This window comes from Aethalodelphis obliquidens, unplaced genomic scaffold (assembly GCF_003676395.1).
Source record: "Aethalodelphis obliquidens isolate GAN/ISIS:26980383/991018 unplaced genomic scaffold, ASM367639v1 scaffold43, whole genome shotgun sequence".
NCBI lineage: Eukaryota > Metazoa > Chordata > Mammalia > Artiodactyla > Delphinidae > Aethalodelphis > Aethalodelphis obliquidens.
Window position 1 is genome coordinate 13606495 of NW_020837987.1, and position 22823 is coordinate 13629317.

General features: G+C 48.1%; 1 protein-coding gene across 3 annotated transcripts; it reads left to right on the forward strand.

Annotated features, from left to right (window-relative positions):
- Window positions 1-1044: 1044 nt before the first annotated feature.
- Window positions 1045-15165, forward strand: LOC113606126 (galactoside 2-alpha-L-fucosyltransferase 2). 3 transcript variants are annotated; one of them, XR_003427449.1, is made up of 2 exons: window positions 1045-1789; window positions 15036-15165. XR_003427449.1 is itself a non-coding variant. In XM_027080089.1 (2 exons), exon 2 carries the CDS (start codon window positions 9802-9804, stop codon window positions 10834-10836), a length of 1035 nt encoding a protein of 344 aa, XP_026935890.1. In that variant the 5' UTR covers window positions 1681-1789; window positions 9800-9801; the 3' UTR covers window positions 10837-11173. The 3 variants fall into 3 exon arrangements, 2 of the variants coding, with proteins under 2 accessions (XP_026935890.1, XP_026935889.1); XM_027080089.1 differs by lacking the exon at window positions 15036-15165 and adding an exon at window positions 9800-11173 and having other exon boundaries at window positions 1681-1789; XM_027080088.1 differs by lacking the exons at window positions 1045-1789; window positions 15036-15165 and adding exons at window positions 4471-6099; window positions 9800-11173.
- Window positions 15166-22823: the final 7658 nt, after the last annotated feature.

Consider the following 22823-nt stretch of genomic DNA (forward strand, 5'->3'; position numbering starts at 1 on the left):
GAGGCTTGATAGGATTCAGGTGTTTTTTTTTGTTTTTTTTTTGGCAAGGGAAGGCTGAGGGGGGCATTTGTAGATGGTGCAGGGACCTCCTGTCACTTCACGGGGTAGAGGTGCTGCTTGTTCCTCTTTCAGTGTTAGGACTGCTGGGGGCTCTGCTGATGCCTGCCTCACCCCTCCCCGGTAAAATTCTTCATCAGTCTTGCGCCTGAGTGTGGCAGAAGCATTGCCTGGACCCATGATACACCATTAATGTTATCGAGTGAATCGGGTCCCGCTGCTCGCCACTTACAAAATCAATACAAACGTTGACAGCAAAGGAAAAGTGCCTTTAATCAGAGTGCTGGCAATCTGGGGAGATGGTGGACTCAGTGTCCCCCCAAAAACTACTTCTGAAGATTCTGCCATGAAACTTGTAAGGGAAAGAGGGAAGTAGTCCCAGTTAATCATTGAGATGGGGGTCAGAGTCATCACCATCATCCAGCTGTGTGCAGGCTTGTGGACTCTCGTAATCTTCCTCTAGATGTTATCTTGTTCACACAGTTTGGTCACACAGTTTGTTCAGGAGATTACTGAAGGGGAAGCTAGGGGAGAGATCTGGTCATCTGTTAATTCTTCATTTCTACTTCTTTGATCCACGGAAAGAACCAACAAGTTAGGCAGAGTATTATGCGATTAAAAGACGTGAAAGGTGTACTTGGGCTGGAGAGGAGTTGAGCATGAGGATGCCTGAGTTTAAAAATTAATTATAATATAGCTTTGCTAAAGTGACAGGGAAGGGCTTCGCTGGTGGCGCAGTGGTTAAGAATCCGCCTGCCAATGCAGGGGTCACGGGTTCGAGCCCTGGCCCGGGAAGATCCCACATGCCGCGGGGCTACTAAGCCCGTGTGCCACAACTACTGAGCCTGTGCTCTAGAACCCGTGAGCCACAACTACTGAAGCCCGTGCGCCACAATTAGGGAAGCCCGCGCGCCTAGAGCTGGTGCTCTGCAACAAGGGAAGCCACCACAATGAGAAGCCTTCGCACCACAACGAAGAGTAGCCCCATGCTCGCTGCAACTAGAGAAAGCCTGCGCACAGCAACGAAGACCCAACACCACCAAAAATAAATAAATAAAATAGATAAATTAAAATAAATAAGTAAAGTGAGAGGGAAAGGGGCTGAGGGTAGTTTCCTGCAAAATGCTTGCTCACACCTGGACCCATAACATACCATTAAGAGATGCAAAACGGTCATTTCCTAAGGGAATCTTTGTTGAAATAAGGGAAACTGAGAAGCGTTGCTACTTGCCAAGTGTTTTCCAAGATTCCGTCCTGCCTGGTTTCATATTCCAGCTTCTCCAACTCTCTAGCCATGTGGCCTTGGGCAAGTTACTTCACCTCTCTGTGCCTCGGTTTTCCTCTCTGTACCATGAGAGGGTGCCCCTCTCAAGGAATTGTGAAGATGGGATGAGTTTGGTTGGCCAGGTAAGTGCTAACAGTTGTTGGCCAAGCTAAATAAATGTAGGACGCTGAGACGACTGAGCCGGGAGGAGCCGGGCCCAGCAGAACTCTGTTTCCCCTCCTCCAGGCAGCCTTCTGGGCCAGCGTCCTGGCAGCGCCCAGGGAAGAGGGAGGGGCTCCGGGCTCACCTGGCTCCAGCTCCCGCCTCCCTCGGGCTCCGGGTAGATCCTGGGCGGGTTTCGGCCACAGGTGCTGGGAGGTTCGGGAGATTCTGATCGAGAAGTCAACCCGAGGGAACAGAATGCACTGAGCTGCTCGCGGAGCCACTTCGTCGTCCAGCCAGAACCAGGTGAGAGATGGCGACTGGGAGTTCTCCCTGCACCTGCAGCACACTTGTGTTTACACACACACACACACACACACACACACACACACACCACAGAGAGCTGAGAAGAGACTTGATCCCAGGGATTCAGCGGCAAGTGGAGACTCAGTTCGCTGGGGCGTCTCCGGAAGCAGAGGGTCCATCCCTCCCAGCCCGGGCGCCCACCGCCTCTGCCCCCCAGCACACTGGCCACCTGACCTCTCCGTCAGCCCCCAAGCCAGCCGCCCTCCTCGGCTCCCATCACCTTCCTTCCTGGCAAATCTATTACTTGACCTCACCCCCATCCCCTCTGTCACCACCCCTCTCCCCTGCCCCACCGAAGGCCACCAGCTCCCTCCCTCCCTCCCGTCACCCGGTTCTCCGGAACCGAGGCAAACTGAGAACGAAAGGCCAGGATGGGGCCCGCAGTAACTGGAATGTGCTGGTCCCACACGGTAGGCTGCTCGCCGACCCCCGAGAGACGGACGGCAGGACCCTGGTCAGAGAGTCCGGGCTGCAGGCTCCAGCCCCAGGCAAGCCCCCCGCCGGGGAGGTGAGCGGATCCCTGACTCCCTGGATTCTATCCTAAGTCACCGTTTCCATTCTAGGCCGAGCAGAACGCTGGGGATTTCAAAGTGGTAGCCTCACGTTGTTGTCTTAAGCTCTTCCTCAGCGTTGTGATTATAGGGTGAATTTCGGTGACAGGGATGGACAGGGCAAAGCTGCCCGTGCCCGGCAGCGTGGGTGTGGAGGGGATCCTGCAGCTGGGCAGGGACTGAGCTCAAGGAATCGGACACGCAAATTACAGGGTGTGATGGGACTGGGTTTCAGGTTGGGGAGAGTCGGGGTTTTGAGCAGAGGAGCCGGTAGGGTGAGCTCTCACGTGGGGACAGATGGCGGGGGGAGGGGAGGCACGGAGGCTCCGGCTAGACTCCAAGAGGGGAGGGGATGAGGCCAGGCCTGGGACAGAGGGAAGTGGACGAGAATGAGAAAGTCTAAAAGAAGCTATCAGCAGATTTGGGTGGCCCCACTTTTCTCAGGGACTTGGAGGCAGAATCCCCCTGCCAAGTTAGGGCAACCCCTCACGGGATGACTGCCAAGTTAGGGCACCGGGGCGGGGGGGTGGGGAGCGAGGGACCTTGACTCCTCCTCTCACCCCTCCCTGAAGGGTGTGATGCAGCTGGAAGGACTGAGGGCAGGTAAGGAGATGGACTTCCTGACCTCAGAGGACTGAAGGGAAAGGCAGACTCCTCCCCTTTGTCAGAAGCTGTGCAGCCTTAGTTTCTGACTGCAGCTGTCGGCTTTCCCCAAGAGCTCACCTCCAATGACCCCGACGATGTCAGGAGGTGCTGATTTCCAGGTCTCCTCCCCCCCCACCCCCCGCAGCCCTGGCCTTTCCCCAAGCCTGCCACTCACCCGCTCTCTGACCGGTCTCTGAGCCCCAGTTTCCTTAGCTTTTAAATTGATGTGTTTATGATCGCAAGATTGTTGTTAAAATTCAGCAAGATAACTGAACTAGGAGGAAGGGGAGTACGACGACAGCAGACAGGACGTTTGGTTCGAGCCCGACATAAATGTGAGTTTGGGGTATTAACCCCGCTCCAGATGAAAGGAACAGCCCGTGTGGTCCAGCATTCACTCCACAGCCCTGCAGAGAGGTGCTGTTATTATATTATATTATCCCCACTTTTTGGATGACGACACTGAGAGGCCCTTGGTCAAGGTCACACAGATAATCAGAGACTCTCACCACACCCCAAAGAGCTTCTCTCCAAACCTAAATCTTTCAAAACCTCGCAGCGTGGCCCCCTACTCCCAGACACTGGGTTTCACCCTGTGAGGCTCTCCCCACCTCTTCCTCTTCTCCCCGAAGCCTCGGCCAAGGTCATGGGGTTGAGTTCTGGAGGTCAGTAAGGCTCCTCAGCAGTGGCCAATCCCCCTTCCTGGGTGGGGAGGGGAGAAGCAACCAGGTAGACTGAGAGACATTGTTCTAGAACATTCTGCATTTCCTTTTACCTGGTCTTTCTGTCTGCTGTAAACAAATTTCGAAGGAACATTCAGGGGCACCCGCTGCCGGTCCAGAATTGAAGAGGTTTGATTGTGAAGGTCTGTGCTTTTAATATTCATTTTTTTTAACCTACTAGGTGCTGGGAAATGGAGACCAATAAAAAACAAGGGGGGGATATAGGAAAATGAATGAGGCAGGAAGATGCTGGCAGGGACTCACTGAGGAGGGAGGAAAAAAAAATGGGGCCAGACAGGGACTGCATTCTTACCGCGTGTATTTCCTGCTATGTGCCGAGCCCAGCTTCCGAGGGCTGTAGGGGACACACAGGGGACAAGATGGACACTGTCCCTTCCTTCACAGGAGGAAGTGTGTAATAAAGACACTAAGACTGAGAGATCTCGAAAGGGACTGACCTAGAGAGAGAGAGAGAGTTGGGGCAGAGCAGGGGCTGGAGGTGGGACCCAGTCGAGGAAGATCCATCCTGCCCGGCGGCCTTTTTCTCTCTCCCTCTCTGTCTCTCCCTCTGTCTCTTCTGTTGTCATTCTATTCCTGTCTCTGTTTCTTTCTGTGTTTCTCTTTCCCTGCCTCCATCTTTCTCTGTCTCAGTCTCTTTTTGTCTCTCTCTGTCTCTCTCTCTCTGTCCCTGTCTTTTTCTCCATTTCTTTCTACTTCCCTTTCTCTTTTCCTGTCTTTTCCCATCTCTCTCTCTCCCTTCCTTCCTTCTCTCTCTCCCTTCCTTCCCTCCATCCTTCTGCCTTCCTACAAGCATCCCCCTTGGCCCCCGTTGTTCCATGTCCCAAGCTCGGCAAATCTGGAGCCAGACAGAGGCTCCAAGTCTTCTCCTTGCCTTTCAAGCTGGAGGAAGGAAGAGAAAACCGTGGTGGGGAGAAGGCAGAGGCCACTCCACAAGGAGCTTTCCTCCTCCTCCCTCGATGCTCTCTCTTCCTTCCTCCAGCTTTCCGGTCCTCAGAGGGTTCCTCTCCCCCGTCAGGGGCAGAGTCTGAGGAATCCTGTGGGGATCTGGACCCGAATGAAAGTGCTGTCCTCTCCAAGTACCCGAGTCAAGTACATTCCGTGCAGGGCTGAGTGAGTGGAGGCTTCACTTTCAGTGGCCTTGAGAAAGCGGCCTTATCTGGAGCTTGTGCTCAATAAGGCTGAGACTTTCGTGAACCAAAACTGAGCTTTGAAATAAACCTTATTCACCAAACCCAGCCTCCCTGGCTCCTTCCTTTCAATGCGGAAGGGGCTAGAGGAGGTTGGACCACCCAGAAGTCTATTTCTGGTTGTGTCCAACACCTGGGGGCACCCAAAGGTCCCACACCCCCAGCTGAGTTGGTTCAATTCAAATCCAGGCATCTAGTTGACAAGGCTGAGTCTCTTCTGGAAAGAGAACCCTCCTGTGATCTTAATGGACTCGGAGGGTTTCGGAGACATAGATCAGAAGCAGGGATGTTGCTACCTTAGGTCTCGTGCTAACTTTTCTCAACCATAATGAACCCTAAAGGACCACACCGGCATAGCTTCTGGAAGCTTCCCAGCTTCAATCAGGTCACAGCTAGCTGGATGTAGCCCCAGGGTTCCCTTCTTAATGGCCATTTGGTTCAACAGTTTGACCAGGAACACGAGCTCTAGACCAAACCAAACAGAAACCTTTATCTCTAACCTACTTTGGTGCAGAGCTTCCAGGATATGCTGCGATTAAAGCCTGCTCAGGAGGAAGGGTTTTTTTTTTAACCTGGGTGGGAACCTCATATTCACAGAGAAGGAGGGGGGAAGTCTTTGGAAGAGCTGAGAGAACAGAAAGCCATCTTTCCTGGGACTCCTCCCAGATATCGGCATTCCCATTCACTCAGAGTCCAAGCTTGCTGAGTCAGTGGCCAGACCTGGACTTTCCCTGCGGCGACATGTGTTGGTCCAGCCTAGACTGCAGAAGGACAAAGCCCCTCAATCATGTCTAGATGGGGTCTTAGCAACAGTAAGGTGTTAACTGTGATGACGTTAAGTAAGGATTCTTCTGCTTTTCCTTGCTGCCTTCTAGCCACGTAAGGGGGAGTCAGAACCAATTCATTTCCTGCTTTTCGTTACTTGTGCTCTGCAACCTCATCCTTTCGGGGCCTTTGATTCGTTCTAAACAATCTCAGCCAATAGCTTAATTAACTGCTTCACTCTACAAACCACCGCGTCAAGATTTATGACCCAAGATGGGGAATCCTCAATGCCCTGGACCTCCTATAACGATGTCGCAGGAGAATGTGGTGTGAGAGGACTGTCACGTCCCAGGTCTCGGGTGAGTCTCTGGGACGGGCCACCAAGTGAGGGTCCTTGGCTTTGCACAGGAAAGAATTCAAGAGCAGGCCATAGTAAAGTGAAAGCAAGTTTATTTAGAGAGATACACATTCCATAGGCAGAATGCAGACCATCTCAGAAGGTGCGAGTGGCCCCAAGATATGGGGTGGTTAGTTTTTATGGGCTGGGAAATTTCACAGGCTAAGAAGTGGGAGGATTATTCCACCTATTTTGGAGAAGGGACAGAGAGTTCTAGGAACTGGACCATCGCCCGCTTTTTGGGCTTTTATGGTCAGCCTCGGAACTGTCGTGGCCCCTGTGGGTGTGTCATTTAGCATATGCTAATGTATTACAATGAGCATAGAATGAGGCTCAGGGTCTACTGGAAGTTGAATCTTCTGCCATCTTGGACCTAACTGGTTCTAACCAGTTTTTTTTTTTTTTTTTTTTTTTGCGGTACGCGGGCCTCTCGCTGCTGTGGCCTCTCCCGTTGCGGAGCACAGGCTCCGGACGCACAGGCTCAGCGGTCACGGCTCACGGGCCCAGCCACTCCGCAGCATGTGGGATCTTCCCGGACCGGGGCACGAACCCGCGTCTCCTGCATCGGCAGGCGGACTCTCAACCACTGCGCCATCAGGGAAGCCCCTAACCACACCCTGTTTTTCTCAATGGCTGTGTCATTCTTTAATGACATTCTTTAAGGGTGTGCCCTGCCCCCTTCCCTCCTGTCTCAATACCATAGTGAGTCCCATGTGTTTTCAGGAGGCCTGTTCTATGCAACCACCCTAACTCCTGGAACTAGCTTCTGTTGTAACCAGAGTTGAAAGGAACAGGTTGTATTGTTCAAATATAAGCAGATTTTCTGGGATTTCTTGATCAGGAGTTGAAGTTCCTTTGAGGTGTCTGCACATCTCTTCAGGTATCTTCTGGTTACTGGCTTCCTCTGCTTCAGCCTGCACTGATATGTCCCAGCCACATCTACCCCTACTCTCCCTTTCAAGATTACCTGCTGTGGTGTCACAGAATGATCTTCGGTCTTTGTCCCCAGTTCCTGGCACATAACACCTAATATCCTTGGCATTTTCTCATTGATAAGTGATAGGACTTGATGAGGCAACTGTTGCCAGGCCTCTAGATGGCTTCAGGATGGCAGCTGGTCAGCAGAAAGACCAAGCCTTCATTAGAGGATTGGCCCTTTTCAGCTCTGAGGAGGGGAGACGGACCAGAGATTGAGCACATCACCAGTGGCCAAATGATTTAATCAATCGCACCTACATAATGATACCTCCACAAAACCCCTAAACAGTGGGTTTCAGGAAGCCTCTGAGTTAGCAAACGTGAGCTAGGAGGGTGTTCTACCCCAAATCCAAGGGGACAGAAGCCCTGTGCTCAGACCCTCTGGACCTCCTCCTGTGGGCCTCTTCTGACTACTCATTTGTCTCCCTTATAATTAACTAGTAAACATAAGTAAAGTGTCTTCCTGAGTTCTGTGAGCCATTCTAGCAAATTATCGAGCCTGGTAGTTTCCTGGTCATGGGAATCCCCGATCTATGACTGGTCAGTCAGAGTATGAATGGCCCTGGACTTGTGACTGGTGTCTGAGGTTGGAGGCAGTCTTCTGGAGCTGAACTGTTTCACTTGTGGGATCTGATACTAAAGTCCAGGAAGACAGTGTCAGATTTGACTTGAACTGTTGGACACCCGAATGGCCTCAGGAGGAAAAAACTCTCACCTACCAACTGCCTTCTGAGCCTTTTAATAAAAATACTCAAGGGCTTCTCTGGTGGCTCAGTGGTTGAGAGTCCGCCTGCCGATGCAGGGGACATGGGTTCGTGCCCCGGTCTGGGAAGATCCCACATGCCGCGAAGCGGCTGGGCCCGTGAGCCATGGCCGCTGAGCCTGCACGTCCGGAGTCTGTGCTCCGCAATGGGAGAGGCCAAAAAAGAGAGGGGGCCCCCGACCCGCAAAAAAAAAAAAAAAAAAATACTCAAAAGAGTGAATTGGCCACCTCGTCTTTTAGAGCCAGCCTACACTTGTCAAGACCTTAACCAAGGAAAGGAGAAGCCACTGTGGAGCCAGGCATCTATCTCAAGTTCAGTCATCTCTGGCCAGGAGGGTGGACAGGTCAAGCTCTTGATGAGCAGGGCAATTTCCCATCAAAGGGGATATAGATAGGCAGGGCATGCAGAGATGGACATCTCTAGAAACTGGATCCCGGGCTTCCCTGGTGGCGCAGTGGTGGAGAATCCGCCTGCCAATGCAGGGGACACGGGTTCAATCCCTGGTCTGGGAAGAGCCCACATGCCACAGAGCAACTAAGCCGGAGCGTCACAACTACTGAAGCCCGCGCGCCTAGAGCCCGTGCTCCGCAACAAGAGAAGCCACCGCAATGAGAAGCCCGCGCACCGCAAAGAGTAGCCCCCGCTCTCTGCAACTAGGGAAAGCCTGTGCACGGCAACGAAGACCCAACACAGCCAAAAAAATAAAAACAAATAAATAAATTTATAAAAAAAAAAAAGAAACTGGATCCCCGGTAAATAGTAGGTTCGTACACTTGAACTCATTATATATAGACAGCCACACATGTATACTTACAGTCTATAAACACCCACATTTCAACATACAATGTGTATACACGTAATGTATGCATAGCGTCACGTATACACACATGCTATCTGTGCACCGTCACCTGCACACCATATATGTAGTACACACCCCTATATGTACACAATACAATTATCACTCAGAGATATTTTGAGTTTGGTTTCAGACCACCACAATACAGCGAATATTACAACAAAGTCACACAATTTTTTTTGGTTTCCCAGCGCATATAAAAGTTGTGTTTACCCTGTACTGTAGTCTATTAAATGTGCAATAGCTTTATATCTAAAAAAATCCAATGTACATACCTTAATTAAAAACACCTGATTTAAAAAAAAAAGACCTGGTGAATGAAAAATAAATACTGTATTAGAGTTAAAAAAACAAAAACAACAACAAAATACCTGGATGCAGGACTTCCCTGATGGTCCAGTGGTTAAGACTGTGCTGCCACTGCAGGGGGCGCAGGTTCCATCCCTGGTGGGGGAAGTAAGATCCCACATGCCATGCGCTGTGGCCAAAAGATAAAAAAAAAAAAAAGAAGAAAAAAACTTCATCAGTCTAGACACTTAAGATCTGCATACTTTATGTGTGAAATAAAAATTTTAAAAAACGCCTGATTGCTAAAAAATGCTAACCATCATCTGAAAATGCAGGCTTCCCACAAACCTTCAATTTGTAAAGAATGCAGTATCTGCGAAGTGCAATAGAATCAGGTGTGCCTGTATATACACAACCGTACAATACAATGTACACATGTCCATTCACCTGCACACAATTCCACACTCACATACGTACACAGCATATAAATACCCATATCTACTCATACAACACACATGCCATGGTGTCTATATACACATGTAAACATGCACATATGAGTCCAGTGGAGACACAGCCACATAACACACACTCCAGAGCTGTACCTGCATACATGTAACCCGAGTATTCACACTCATTTCCATGCACATGCAAAGCAGACCCACACGTACATACGTCCACGCAATGTCTGCCCGGACAACTGCGCCGCCAGCTTCATGCACTAGCCCATGGCCTCCGTCCCCTGAGCTAACCGTTTCCTGCTCTCCCTCTCCTAACAGCCATGCTCAGCACACAGGCACCTTTCTTCTTCCCCACGGCCCCCTTCATCCTCTTTGTCTTCACGGCTTCCACCGTATTTCACCTTCAGCAGAGGCTAGTGAAGATTCAGCCCACATGGGAGTTACAGACGCTGGAGCTAGCAACCGAGGAATCTCCCTCGAGCCCCCAGCAGAGCCCCCGGCCAAAGGGCATGTGGACGATCAATGCCATAGGCCGCCTGGGGAACCAGATGGGGGAGTACGCCACCCTGTACGCCCTGGCCAAGATGAATGGGCGGCCGGCCTTCATCCTGCCCCAGATGCACAGCACGCTGGCCCCCATCTTCAGAATCACCCTCCCCGTCCTGCACGACACCACGGCCAGCAGGATCCCCTGGCAGAACTACCCCCTGAACGACTGGATGGAAGAGCGGTACCGACACATCCCGGGAGAGTACGTGCGCCTCACCGGCTACCCCTGCTCGTGGACCTTCTACCACCACCTCCGCGCCGAGATCCTCCAGGAGTTCACCCTGCACGACCACGTGCGTGAGGAGGCCCAGAATTTTCTGCGGGGTCTGCAGGTGAATGGGAGCCGGCCGAGCACCTACGTAGGGGTCCACGTGCGCCGGGGGGACTACGTCCACGTTATGCCCAACGTGTGGAAGGGCGTGGTGGCTGACCGGGGCTACCTGCAGCAGGCCCTGGACTGGTTCCGGGCTCGCTACCGCTCCCCCATCTTCGTGGTCACCAGCAACGGCATGGCCTGGTGTCGGGAAAATATTGAGGCCTCCCGTGGGGATGTGGTCTTTGCCGGCAATGGCATTGAGGGCTCACCCGCCAAGGACTTTGCATTGCTCACGCAATGTAATCACACCATCATGACCATTGGGACGTTTGGGATCTGGGCCGCCTACCTCGCAGGTGGAGAGACCATCTACCTGGCCAATTATACCCTCCCAGACTCTCCCTTCCTCAAAGTCTTTAAGCCAGAGGCAGCCTTCCTGCCAGATTGGACTGGGATCGCGGCAGACCTGTCCCCACTCCTCAAGCACTGATGTTAGTTGGTCCATCAGCACTCCATTCCCCTCTTCTGGATCCCCCAAGATCTGTTCCAAGGTATGAGAAGCACATTATTACATGTTCCAGAACACTGCCCTCTTGTACCATAATGCTTCAGGCTGCAAGTAACAGAAGTCCCAACTAACTTGTTTAAATAACATGTTCATGTGTCTCACACAACAGGACCAGAGGTGGCACATCTCCAGGGTTAATTTAGCAGCTCAACCAGACCCCAGTTCTGGGACTTCCCTGGTGGCGCAGTGGTTAGGGGTCTGCCTACCAATGCAGGGGACATGGGTTCGAGCCCTGGTCCAGGAAAATCCCACATGCTGCTGGAGCAGCTAAGCCAGTGCACCACAACTACTGAGCTTGTGCTCTAGAGCCCGCGAGCCACAACTACTGAGCCTGTGCACCACAACTACTGAAGCCTGCGCGCCTAGAGTCCGTGCTCCGCAACGAGAAGCCACCGCAATGAGAAGCCCACGCATGACAGCAAAGAGTAGCCCCTGCTCACTGCAACCACAGAAAGCCCGTGCACAGCAACGAAGACCTAAAGCAGCCAAAAATAAATAAATAAAATAAATATTTTTTTAAATAAAAATAAGTCAAAAAAAAAAAAAGACCCCAGTTCTATCCATCTTGTTGAGCTGCCATAATCTCTTAAATCAGCTCCCACGTGCTCCCCGTGGTCCCAAGAAAGCTGCCACCTACTCAGGTGTCACACAGATATCCTTTTCCCAAGGCAGCAAAAAGAGGTTTGTTCTTATCTTAGGTCCCTTCTGAAGAGTGTGGGAAACCTTCCAAATCCTCCAGCAACTGGCCCCATGTCTCATTGACCAGAACTGTGTCACATGCCCCCTGACCCCTTGTAAGGCATGGTGAATGAGAGCCTGGGATTGACTTAGCTTCAGATCAATAAATCTTTGCCCCCTGCAGCTGGGGAGTTGATCAGCTTCCTCTGAAGGACATGGTGGCTTGCAGTAAGAAAATTGGGGTGCTCTTACCAAGGAAGAAGGGAGGAATGTCCGTAGGGTGCAAAACAGGGAAGCCCTGGATTATTGTGCAAGTTGGTCACTACACAAAGGTCCCTAGACAAGGAGGCAAGTGGGGCTTAACTAGAGCCTACAGTCTGCTCTCCAAGCCATGTGTCCCTGGGACTGTGTCCACCCAGAGGGCTCACTTTTTTCTAATTAGTCCATCCAGAGTGGGGACCTTTTGCCCAGTTTTTACAAGAGAGCCATATTGGCTAGTAGTTGGTGTGAATCCAAGACCTTGTGCCCCACCTCTGCAACCCTGGCTTCTGGGGACCACGACGATTATTGTTGAGAACTCAGAGACCAGCATGGCTCAATGAACTTGACGAGAGTCTATTCATTCTTTTAGTAAATACCTGTAGTGATGAACCTAACACGATCCCTGCTCTCAGGGACTGCGTTAACAAAACATAGTGGCTTCAAGTGACAGCAATTCATTCTTTCCCACCAGTCTGTGGACTGCTGGGTGATTCTCTGCTCCAGTGCAACGCTGGCTGGGTGCTGTTACGCAGCTGCACTTAGTGGCGCTCATTTGGAATATCCTGCAAGACAGGATAGCTTGGACTCCCTCACAACATGGCTTTCAAGCTGTTTGCTGAAACACTTACTCTTGGAGTCCTCAGTCGTCATCATCATGTAAGAAGTCCAGCCACCTGAAGCGACCATGCTGTGAGGAGGCCCAAACTCAGTGAGAGGCCACAGAGGAACAGTCTTAGCTGAGGCCAGCTTCAAGTCATCCCAGCCCACACATCAGACATGTGAGTGTAGAAGCCTCCAGATGATTCCACAGTTGTTCCAGTCAACCTAGCGTTTAGAGTGATCCAGCCGAGGTTCCCGACAACATGTTGCAGAGACAAGCCATATTCCTGATTCACAGATTCTGTGAGCACAGCACTCTGATTGTTTTGTGCCACTAAGTTTGGGGATAATCTGTTAGGCAGCCATAAATAACTGGATAACAAACTAAATAGATTAGTCTCTGCATTTGCAAAATCTTTTATGACTTTGGCATGAAGGAGGCCAACATGCATATCCTCACCTGACTTGAGATCCCACGTGCAAAGGTCCTGGGGCGGGGCGGGGCGGTAGTCTAGTTATACATGAGAGTGAAATGAGACCAGTGTGACTGGAGCACATGGAGACAGATATAGGTGGAGAAGTTAGCAGGGTGGGACCATGAAATGCCTTGTCGACCATGATGAGGACTTTGGGTTTTATTCTAAGACCGATGGGAAGCCATCAGAGGGCTTTAATTTAATTAGGGGAGTGATATGATCTGATTTGCTGTGTGGACATATCTGGCTGCTATGTGGAGAGAGGGCTGTAAGGGCAAGGATGGAGACAAAGAGACCAGTGAGAAGGCTACTGTAACACTTCCAGCATGCAGAGATGGTGGACCACGGAGGTAATGGTGAAATAGAAGTCTCATTTCAAGGGCCCAACAGAAACTCCTAGTGTCTCTCTGCCACAGTTTGACATTCCTGAAAAAGATAATCTGATGGGCTCAATCGGATTGATATCCATTGACTCATCCACCATGAGTCAATTACCTGAGGTCATGGGGGTGGGTCACCTAATACAAACACGGCCACCATATTTGTAAGGGAGCTGATTCAAGAAAAGGTAATGAAAGAATACCCTAAGAATTGGGAAGATGCTGGGACTTCCCTGGCGGTCCAGTGGTTAAGACTCCACGCTTCCACTGCAGGGGGCACGGGTTGCATCCCTGGTGGGGGAACTAAGATCCCACATGACGAACGGTGTGGCAAAAAAAAAAAAAAAAAAAAAAAAAATTGGGAGGAAGCTCCAAAAATGGGTACAGAGGAAAAAAAGGTTTGCCACTCACATTTCAGTGACTGAAGAAAGTCACGTGGTCATACCCAATTTCAAAGAGGTGTCGACGAAAACTTAATCAGTGGACCTAAGAAAGAAATGGAAAATTTTATTTGGGCCAAATTTGAGGATTATAACCAGGGAAGAGCATCTCAGAAAGCTCTGAGAACTGTTCCACCGGTTAGAAATCAAGGCACAGTTATATAAGTTTTTTTGAGACAGAGAGCTGTACATCAAATGATGTGTTATTGACAGTTTCCATAATCCGGATCTAAGCGTCATCCTGGTGGGTCACGTGACACCTTACGAGATCAAGAAGGAATGTTATCTTTTTTTTTTTTTTTTTTTTTTTGCGGTACGCGGGACTCTCACTGTTGTGGCCTCTCCCGTTGCGGAGCACAGGCTCCAGACGCGCAGGCTCAGCGGCCATGGCTCACGGACCCAGCCGCTCCGCGTCATGTGGGATCCTCCCGGACTGGGACACGAACCCGCGTCCCCTGCATCGGCAGGCGGACTCTCAACCACTGCGCCACCAGGGAAGCCCTCCAGCCTTATTTTATACAGCTTGAATGGGTGGTGGTCACTGGACCAGGTTTTGCTATTTAAAACAAAAGAAAAGAAATTCTATGTTCATTTATTAATTCAGCATTCTCTATTTTCTTCATGTACATTTAAAAATGTATTGGGGGGCACATTTTACATGCTTCTAAATTAAAACAACATCATGGTTAGTCATAGTTTCCCCAAATGTCTGTGACAACATCTCCCCTCATTTCGGCCAACCAAGCCTTCCCCTGCCCACCCCCATGTCAGTAAATGGCGCTGTCCATTTACTTCAACCAAACACTTAATCTTACCCTTGATTCTTTCTTTTACATTTTATCCACCAGCAAGTTGTTAGCTTTACCTAGAAAATATACCCTGAATCTGATCTTCTCTCCTTCCTTTACCATAACCATTCTGTCCAAGTCACCACCATCTCCACCTGGACAGGTGTAGAAGTTTCTTTAAAAACAAACTAAACATTTTATACATAAAATAGAGAGTGTAGAAAATGCCCATCACGCAATTCAATAATTTCAAAATGTCCCCATTCTTCTTTCATCTATGCCCCTCATCTTCCCCCTTTTTACTTTATGCAAATCTCAGACAGCAAATTCTTCCATGCATGAATTCTGTATCTCTAATGGATGAGGAATTAATAAAAATATAACCACATAAATATCTAAGACAATTTTATAATAATATGTTAATATCGTCTATCAGAAGTCTGTGTTGAAACTTTTCTGACTGTCTCAAAAATGTCTTATTACTGTGTTTGGATCCAGATCTAAACAAACTTCACGGGAGCCGCGGAGGTGAGCGCAGCAACAGGGGTGCGGAGGGCAAAGCGGAGAGATTCCCGCAGAGGATCGGTGCCGACAGGCACTCACCAGCCCGAGAGGCTTGTCTGCTCACCCGCCGGGGCGGGCGGGGCTGGGAGCTGAGGCTCGGGCTTCGGTCGGATCCCAGGGAGAGGACTGGGGTTGGCGGCGTGAACACAGCCTGAAGGGGTTAGTGCGCCATGGCTAGCCGGGAGGGAGTCCGGCAAAAGGTCTGGAGCTGCCGAAGAGGCAAGAGACTTTTTCTTCCCTCTTTGTTTCCTGGTGCGCGAGGAGAGGGGATTAAGAGCGCGGCTTAAAGGAGCTCCAGAGACGGCGCGAGCCGCTGCTAAAAGCGCGGACCCCAGAGACGGGCGGGAGACGCTAAGGCTGCTGCTGCCGCCACCAAGAAGCCTGTGTGCAAGCACAGGTTACTATCCACACCCCCCTTCCAGGAAGCCTGTGCAGCCCGCCACTGCCAGGGTCCCGGGATCCAGGGACAACTTCCCCGGGAGAACGCACGGCGCGCCTCAGGCTGGTGCAACGTCACGGAGGCCTCTGCCGCCGCAGGCTCGCCCGCACTCCGTGCCCCCCCCCCCCCCCCCCGCCCCGGCCTGAGTGAGCCAGAGACCCCGAGTCAGCGGCTCCTTTAACCCCGTCCTGTCTGAGCCAAGAACAGACGCCCTCCGGCGATTTACATGCAGAGGCGGGGCCAAATCCAAAGCTGAACCCCGGGAACTGTGCGAACAAAGAAGAGAAAGGGAAATTTCTCCCAGCAGCCTCAGGAGCAGCGGATTAAATCTCCACAATCAACTTGATGTACCTGCATCTGTGGAATACATGAATAGACAACGAATCACCCCTAATTGAGGAGGTGGACTTTGAGAGCAAGATATATTATTTTTTCCCCTTTTCCTCCTTTTGTGAGTATGTGTATGCTTCTGTGTGAGATTTTGCCTGTATAGCTTTGCTTTCACCATTTGTCCTAGGGTTCTGTCCGTCCGGTTTGTTTGTTTGTTTTTACTTTAAAAATAAAAAAAAATTTCTTAATAATTATTTTTTATTTTAATAACTTTATTTTATCTTTATTTTATTTTATCCTCTTTTTCTTTCTTTCTTTCTACTTTTTCTCCCTTTTATTCTGAGCCGTGTGGATGAAAGGCTCTTGGTGCTGTAGCCAGGAGTCAGTGCTGTGCCTCTGACGTGGGAGAGCCAACTTTAGGACACTGGTCCACAAGAGACCTCCCAGCTCCACGTAATATCAAACGGCGAATATCTCCCAGAGATCTCCATCTCAACACCAACACCCAGCTTCACTCAACGACCAGCAAGCTACAGTGCTGGACACCCTATGCCAAACAACTAGCAAGACAGGAACACAACCCCACCCATTAGCAGAGAGGCTGCCTAAAATCATAATAAGTCCACAGACACCCCAAAACACACCACCAGACGTGGACCTGCCCACCAGAAAGACAAGATCCAGCCTCATCCACCAGAACACAGGCACCAGTCCCCTCCACCAGGAAGCCTACACAACCCACTAAACCAACCTCAGCCACTGGGGGCAGACACCAAAAACAACGGGAACTAAGAACCTGCAGCCTGTGAAAGGGGACCCCAAACACAGTAAGATAAGCAAAATGAGAAGACAGAAAAACACACGGCAGATGAAGGAGCAAGATAAAAACCCATCAGACCTAACAAATAAAGAGGAAATAGGCAGTCTACCTTAAAAAGAATTCAGAATAATGATAGTAAAGATGATCCAAAATCTTGGAAACAGAATAGACAAAATGCAAGAAACATTTAACAAGGACCTAGAAGAACTAAAGATGAAACAAGCAACGATGAACAACACAGTAAATTAAATGAAAAATACTCTAGAAGGTATCAATAGCAGAATAACTGAGGCAGAAGAACGGATAAGTGACCTGGAAGATAAAATAGTGGAAATAACTACTGCAGAGCAGAATAAAGAAAAAAGAATAAACAAACTTCATCCATTGCCTTTGGTTGACAAGTGTCTTAAATATCTTTTAATCTATAATGATCCCCTTCCTTTTCTTTTAAAAAAAGCCATTAATTTGTAAACCAAGTCATTTGTCATTTTCATTTGGCTGGTTGAGTCCTCTTTCTGTCATTCAACATGTTCCTGTGTTCCCTGCATTTCCTGTGAACCAGAGTTAGAGCTAAAAAGTGTGTGTGTCAGGGACTTCCCTGGTGGTCCAGTGGTTGGGAGTCCACCTTCCAGTGCAGGGGACTCAGGTTTGATCCCTGGTCAGGGAACTAAGATCCCACATGCCGTGGGGCAACTAAGCCCACGTGCTGCAACTAAGATCTGACGCAGCCAAAAATAAAATAAATAAATAAATATTTTAAAAAGTGTGTGTGCATGATTCTGTATCACAATTATAAGAAAGTTATGCTGTAAAAAAATATTAAAAATATACCTCGAGGAATGAATTTGATCTACATTAACCAGCAGTGACAATGGACCAGTGAGGTAATAGTGGAACTGAGGCTAGAGACCAGTGAGATTACTAGATTTCAAGATTTACCATAAAGGTAAACTTACGACAGAGTGGTACCGACATAAAAGATAGAGAAATGGAATCCAATAGTGAGTCCAGAAACAGACCACATATATATGATCACTTTATTTATGACAAAGATATTAACACAATTCAGTGGGGGAATGAAAGAGCTTTTCAATAAATGCAAGATAAAGGCCATATATGACAAACCCACAGCCAACATCATTCTCAATGGTGAAAAACTGAAACCATTTCCACTAAGATCAGGAACAAGACAAGGTTGCCCACTCTCACCACTATTATTCAACATAGTTTTGGAAGTTTTACCCACAGCAATCAGAGAAGAAAAAGAAATAAAAGGAATCCAAATCAGAAAAGAAGAAGTAAAACTGTCACTGTTTGAAGATGACATGATACTATACATAGAGGATCCTTAAGATGCTACCAGAAAACTACTAGAGCTAATCAATGAATTTGGTAAAGTAGCAGGATACAAAGTTAATGCATAGAAATCTCTTGCATTCCTATACACTAATGATGAAAAATCTGAAAGAGAAACTAAGGAAACACCCCCATTTACCAGTGCAACAAAAAGAATAAAATACCTAGGAATAAATCTACCTAAGGAAACAAAAGACCTGTATGCAGACAACTATAAGACACTGATGAAAGAAATTAAAGATGATATAAACAGTTGGAGAGATATACCGTATTCTTGGATTGGAAGAATCAACATTGTGAAAATGTCTATACTGCCCAAAGCAATCTACAGATTCAGTGCCATCCCTATCAAATTAACAATGGCATTTTCCACAGAACTAGAACAAAAAATTTCACAGTTTGTATGGAAACACAAAAGACCCCAAAGAGCCAAAGCAATCTTTTTTTTTAAATTTATTTATTTAATTTATTTATTTTTGGCTGCATTGGGTCTTCATTGCTGTGTGCAGGCTTTCTCTAGTCACGGCAAGCGGGGGCTACTCTTTGTTGAGGTGCACAGGCTTCTCACTGTGGTGGCTTCTCTTGTTGAGGAACACAGGCTCTAGGCACACAGGCTTCAGTAGCTGTGGCACGTGGGTTCAGTAGTTGTGGCTTGTGGGCTCTAGAGCACAGGCTCAGTAGTTGTGGCACACAGGCTTAGTTGCTCTGTGGCATATGGGATCTTCCTGGACCAGGGCTTGAACCCGTGTCCCCTGCATTGGCAGGTGGATTCTTAACCACTGTGCCACCAGGGAAGCCCCAAAGCAATCTTGACAAAGAAAAATGGAACTGAAGGAATCAGGTTCCCTGACTTCAGACTATACTACAAAGCTACAGTAATCAAGAGAGTATGGTACTGGCACAAAAACAGAAATATAGATCAATGGAACAGGATAGAAAGCCCAGAGATAAACCCATGCACATATGTGTTGTAGTTTATCTTATGACAGGGCCGAAAGCAAGCTTGTCACACGAGATGAATTGTGCCGAAGCACAGCAGTAGAGGGCTGCCGCTCGCTCAGGCAAAACAGCGCCGTCTGTCCTGCTGTGGTAGCTTTTATTAAAGCATTATCTATGTTTACATTTTAAGACTTGTTTTCTTAACATTTCAGAAATGTCAAAGCAGCAAGATATGCTTCTATTGATTATACAAGCAATAAAGGGCTTTCTTGAAAACATGCCGTGCTTCGTCCTTGAGCGCAAAAGCAGCACAAAGTTCCCACCATTATTTTGATTATACTGAAGTAGCACAAGGACATTTCCTTGCGTTCCCACCATTCTGATTATACTGAGGACATCTCATGGATCAGTGCCCAAAGAACCCAATGCTTATTCGCAGGCCCCTGGTTTGCTGTGGATGGGGGGGGGAGCTCAAAGCATTCAGGACTGTTCACAGTTCTGGCTTATTCGCATGCCCCCAGTTTGCCGGGGGGGGGGGCTCAAACCAATCAGGACTCTTTGCAGTTCTGGCTTATTCGCCAGCCCCCAGTTTGCTGGGGGGGGGGGGTGCTCATGGGTCACGTCTCCTTTCCATGTCCTCAGTTATTCCACTATACATATGGTCACCTTATCTTTGATAAAGGAGGTAAGAATATACAATGGAGAAAAGACAGCCTCTTCAATAAGTCGTGCTGGGAAAACTGGACAGCTACATGTAAAAGAATGAAATTAGAACACTCCCTAACACCATACACAAAAATAAACTCTAAATGGATTAAAGACCTAAATGTAAGGCCAGACACTATCAAACTCTTAGAGGAAAACATAGGCAGAACGCTCCATGACATAAATCACAGCAAGATCTTTTTTGACCCATCTCCCAGAGAAATGGAAATAGAACCAAAAATAAACAAACGGGACCTAATGAAACTTCAAAGCTTTTGCACAGCAAAGGAAACCATAAACAAGACGAAAAGACAACCGTCAGAATGGGAGAAAATATTTGAAAATGAAGCAACTGAGAAAGGATTAATCTCCAAAATATACAAGCAGCTCAATATCAAAACAACAAACAACCCAATCCAAAAATGGGCAGAAGACCTAAATAGAAATTTCCCCAAAGAAGATATACAGATTGCCAACAAACACATGAAAGAATGCTCAACATCACTAATCATTACAGAAATGCAAATCAAAACTACAATGAGGTATCACCTCACACTGGTCAGAATGGCCATCATCAAAAAACCTACAAACAATAAATGCTGGAGAGGGTGTGGAGAAAAGGGAACACTCTTGCACTGTTGGTGGGAATGTAAACTGATACAACCACTATGGAGTACAGTATGTGCGTTCCTTAAAAAACTAAAAATAGAACTACCATATGGCCCAGCAATCCCACTACTGGGCATATACCCTGAGAAAACCATAATTCAAAAAGAGTCATGTAACACAATGTTCACTGCAGCTCTATTTACAGTAGCCAGGACATGGAAGCAACCCAATTGTCCATTGACAGATGAACAGATAAAGAAGATGTGGCACATATATACAATGGAATATTACTCAGCCATAAAAAGAAATGAAATTGAGTTATTTGTAGTGAGGTGGATGGACCTAGAGACTGTCATACAGAGTGAAGTTAAGTCAGAAAGAGAAAAACAAATACCATATGTTAACACATATATATGGAATCTAAAAAAAAAAAAAAAAACTGGTTCTGAAAAACCTAGGGGCAGGACAGGAATAAAGATGCAGACATAGAGAATGGACTTGAGGACGCGGTGGAGGGGAAGGGCAAGCTGGGACAAAGTGAGAGAGTGGTATGGACATATATACACTACCAAATGTAAAATAGATAACTAGGGCTTCCCTGGTGGCTCAGTGGTTGAGAGTCCGCCTGCTGATGCAGGGGACATGGGTTCGTGCCCTGGTCCAGGAAGATCCCACATGCTGTGGAGCAGCTGGGCCCGTGAGCCATGGCCGCTGAGCCTGCGCGTCCGGAGCCTGTGCTCCGCAATGGGAGAGGTCACAGCAGTGAGAGGCCTGTGTACCGCAAAAAAAAAAATAGATAACTAGTGAGAAGCAGCCGCATAGCACAGGGAGATCAGCTCGGTGCTTTGTGTCCACCTAGAGGGGTGGGATAGGGAGGGTGAGAGGGAGGGGATATGGGAATATACGTATGCATATAGCTGATTCACTTTGTTATACAGCAGAAACGAACACAACATTGTAAAGCAATTATACTCCAGTAACGATGTTAAAAAAACTAATATTAAAAAAATCATAATAATTTTAAAATAAATAAATAAAATAAATAAATAAATGCAAGAAATCCTATACCCATAGGGAAAAAGTAAGCCTTGACCCCTACCTCACACCATGCACAAATGTTAATTCAAGATGGATCACAAACCAGAAGGTGAAAGCTAAAAGCATAAAGCTTCTAGAACAAAACACGGAAGAAAAGCTCATGACCTTGATGTGGGCAAAGGTTTCCTAACTAAGACACACACAAAAAAAACCCAGTAACCATAAAAACATTGGTATGTTGGATTTCATTAAAATGAAAAACTGTGATTCATTAAAAGACTCTTTTCAGACTTCCCAGGTGGTCCAGCGGTTAACACTCCTTGCTTCCACGAGAGGGGGTGCAGGTTCAATTTATGAGCCGGAAAGTTCTGCCTACCACAAGGTGTGGCAAAAAAATAAAAAATAAAAAGCTAAAGAAAAAAAAGACACTTTTCATGTTTGCAGTATCTACATTTAACAAGGCTCATATGCAGAAGATATAAAGAATATCTATAAGTCAATAAGAAAAAGACAAAAGCTTCATTAGAATACATGGGCAAAAAAAAATTGAACAGATGGGCTTCCCTGGTGGCGCAGCAGTTGAGAGTCCGCCTGCCGATGCAGGGGACGCGGGTTCGTGCCCCGGTCCGGGAAGATCCCACATGCTGCGGAGCGGCTAGGCCCGTGAGCCATGGCCGCTAAGCCTGCGTGTCCAGAGCCTGTGCTCCGCAACGAGAGAAGGCACAACAGTGAGGGGCCCGCGTACCGCAAAAAAAAAGAAATTGAACAGATGGTTTGAAAATGATGATAAGCAAATGTCAATTAGCACATGAAGATATGTGTTCATTTTCAGGTTGATTATTTTCCTTCCTCCTCCGTCACTGTCCCGAGATCTACTCCCAACTGTTTCTTTTTACAGCTCACCCTCTCTACCCCATAGCTGAGGGAAGGGGGCGATTCTCAGGTCACTTTGGATTCTGGAGGCTGACTGTATGTAGTGGGATGTTAGGATAAGAGGTATTTCCTCCTGGGATTCCTTACTACTGCATCTCCTGTCATTACCTAGGGAATTATTCTGACCCCGCAACCTTACATTTCTGCTTTTTTAGCCACTCAGTTGGGGGTACTTTGCTACAGCAACCTTAGGAAACTAAAAGTACCTAAGGAAATGGGGAGGGGAGAGGGTTGTTTCTGGTGATTTTATGGAGTTTCTTCAGTGAACCAAGCTTCAGTAAAAGGCTGGCTGTTGCCCTGTCCATTTTAATTTAATTAATTATGTTCATGGTCATGGGGTGTTCCTTCCAAGAATTAGTTTTCCTAGGGTTCTATCCATGGCCCATTGTTCTCCCTGGGTGATTTCATAGTTTCACATGCTGTATTTTGATGACTCTCACATTTCATTTTATTTTATTTTTTTTTGCGGTACGCGGGCCTCTCACTGTTGTGGCCTCTCCCGTTGCGGAGCACAGGCTCTGGACCCGCAGGCTCAGCGGCCATGGCTCACGGG

Bases quoted from the DNA above. Each gene is read 5' to 3' on its own strand.
- LOC113606126 (XM_027080088.1), top strand. From the start codon at position 6,063: ATGTGGTGTGAGAGGACTGTCACGTCCCAGGTCTCGG. The intron at 6,100-9,799 runs GTGAGTCTCTGG...CTCTCCTAACAG, and splicing joins TGTCACGTCCCAGGTCTCGG to CCATGCTCAGCACACAGGCA.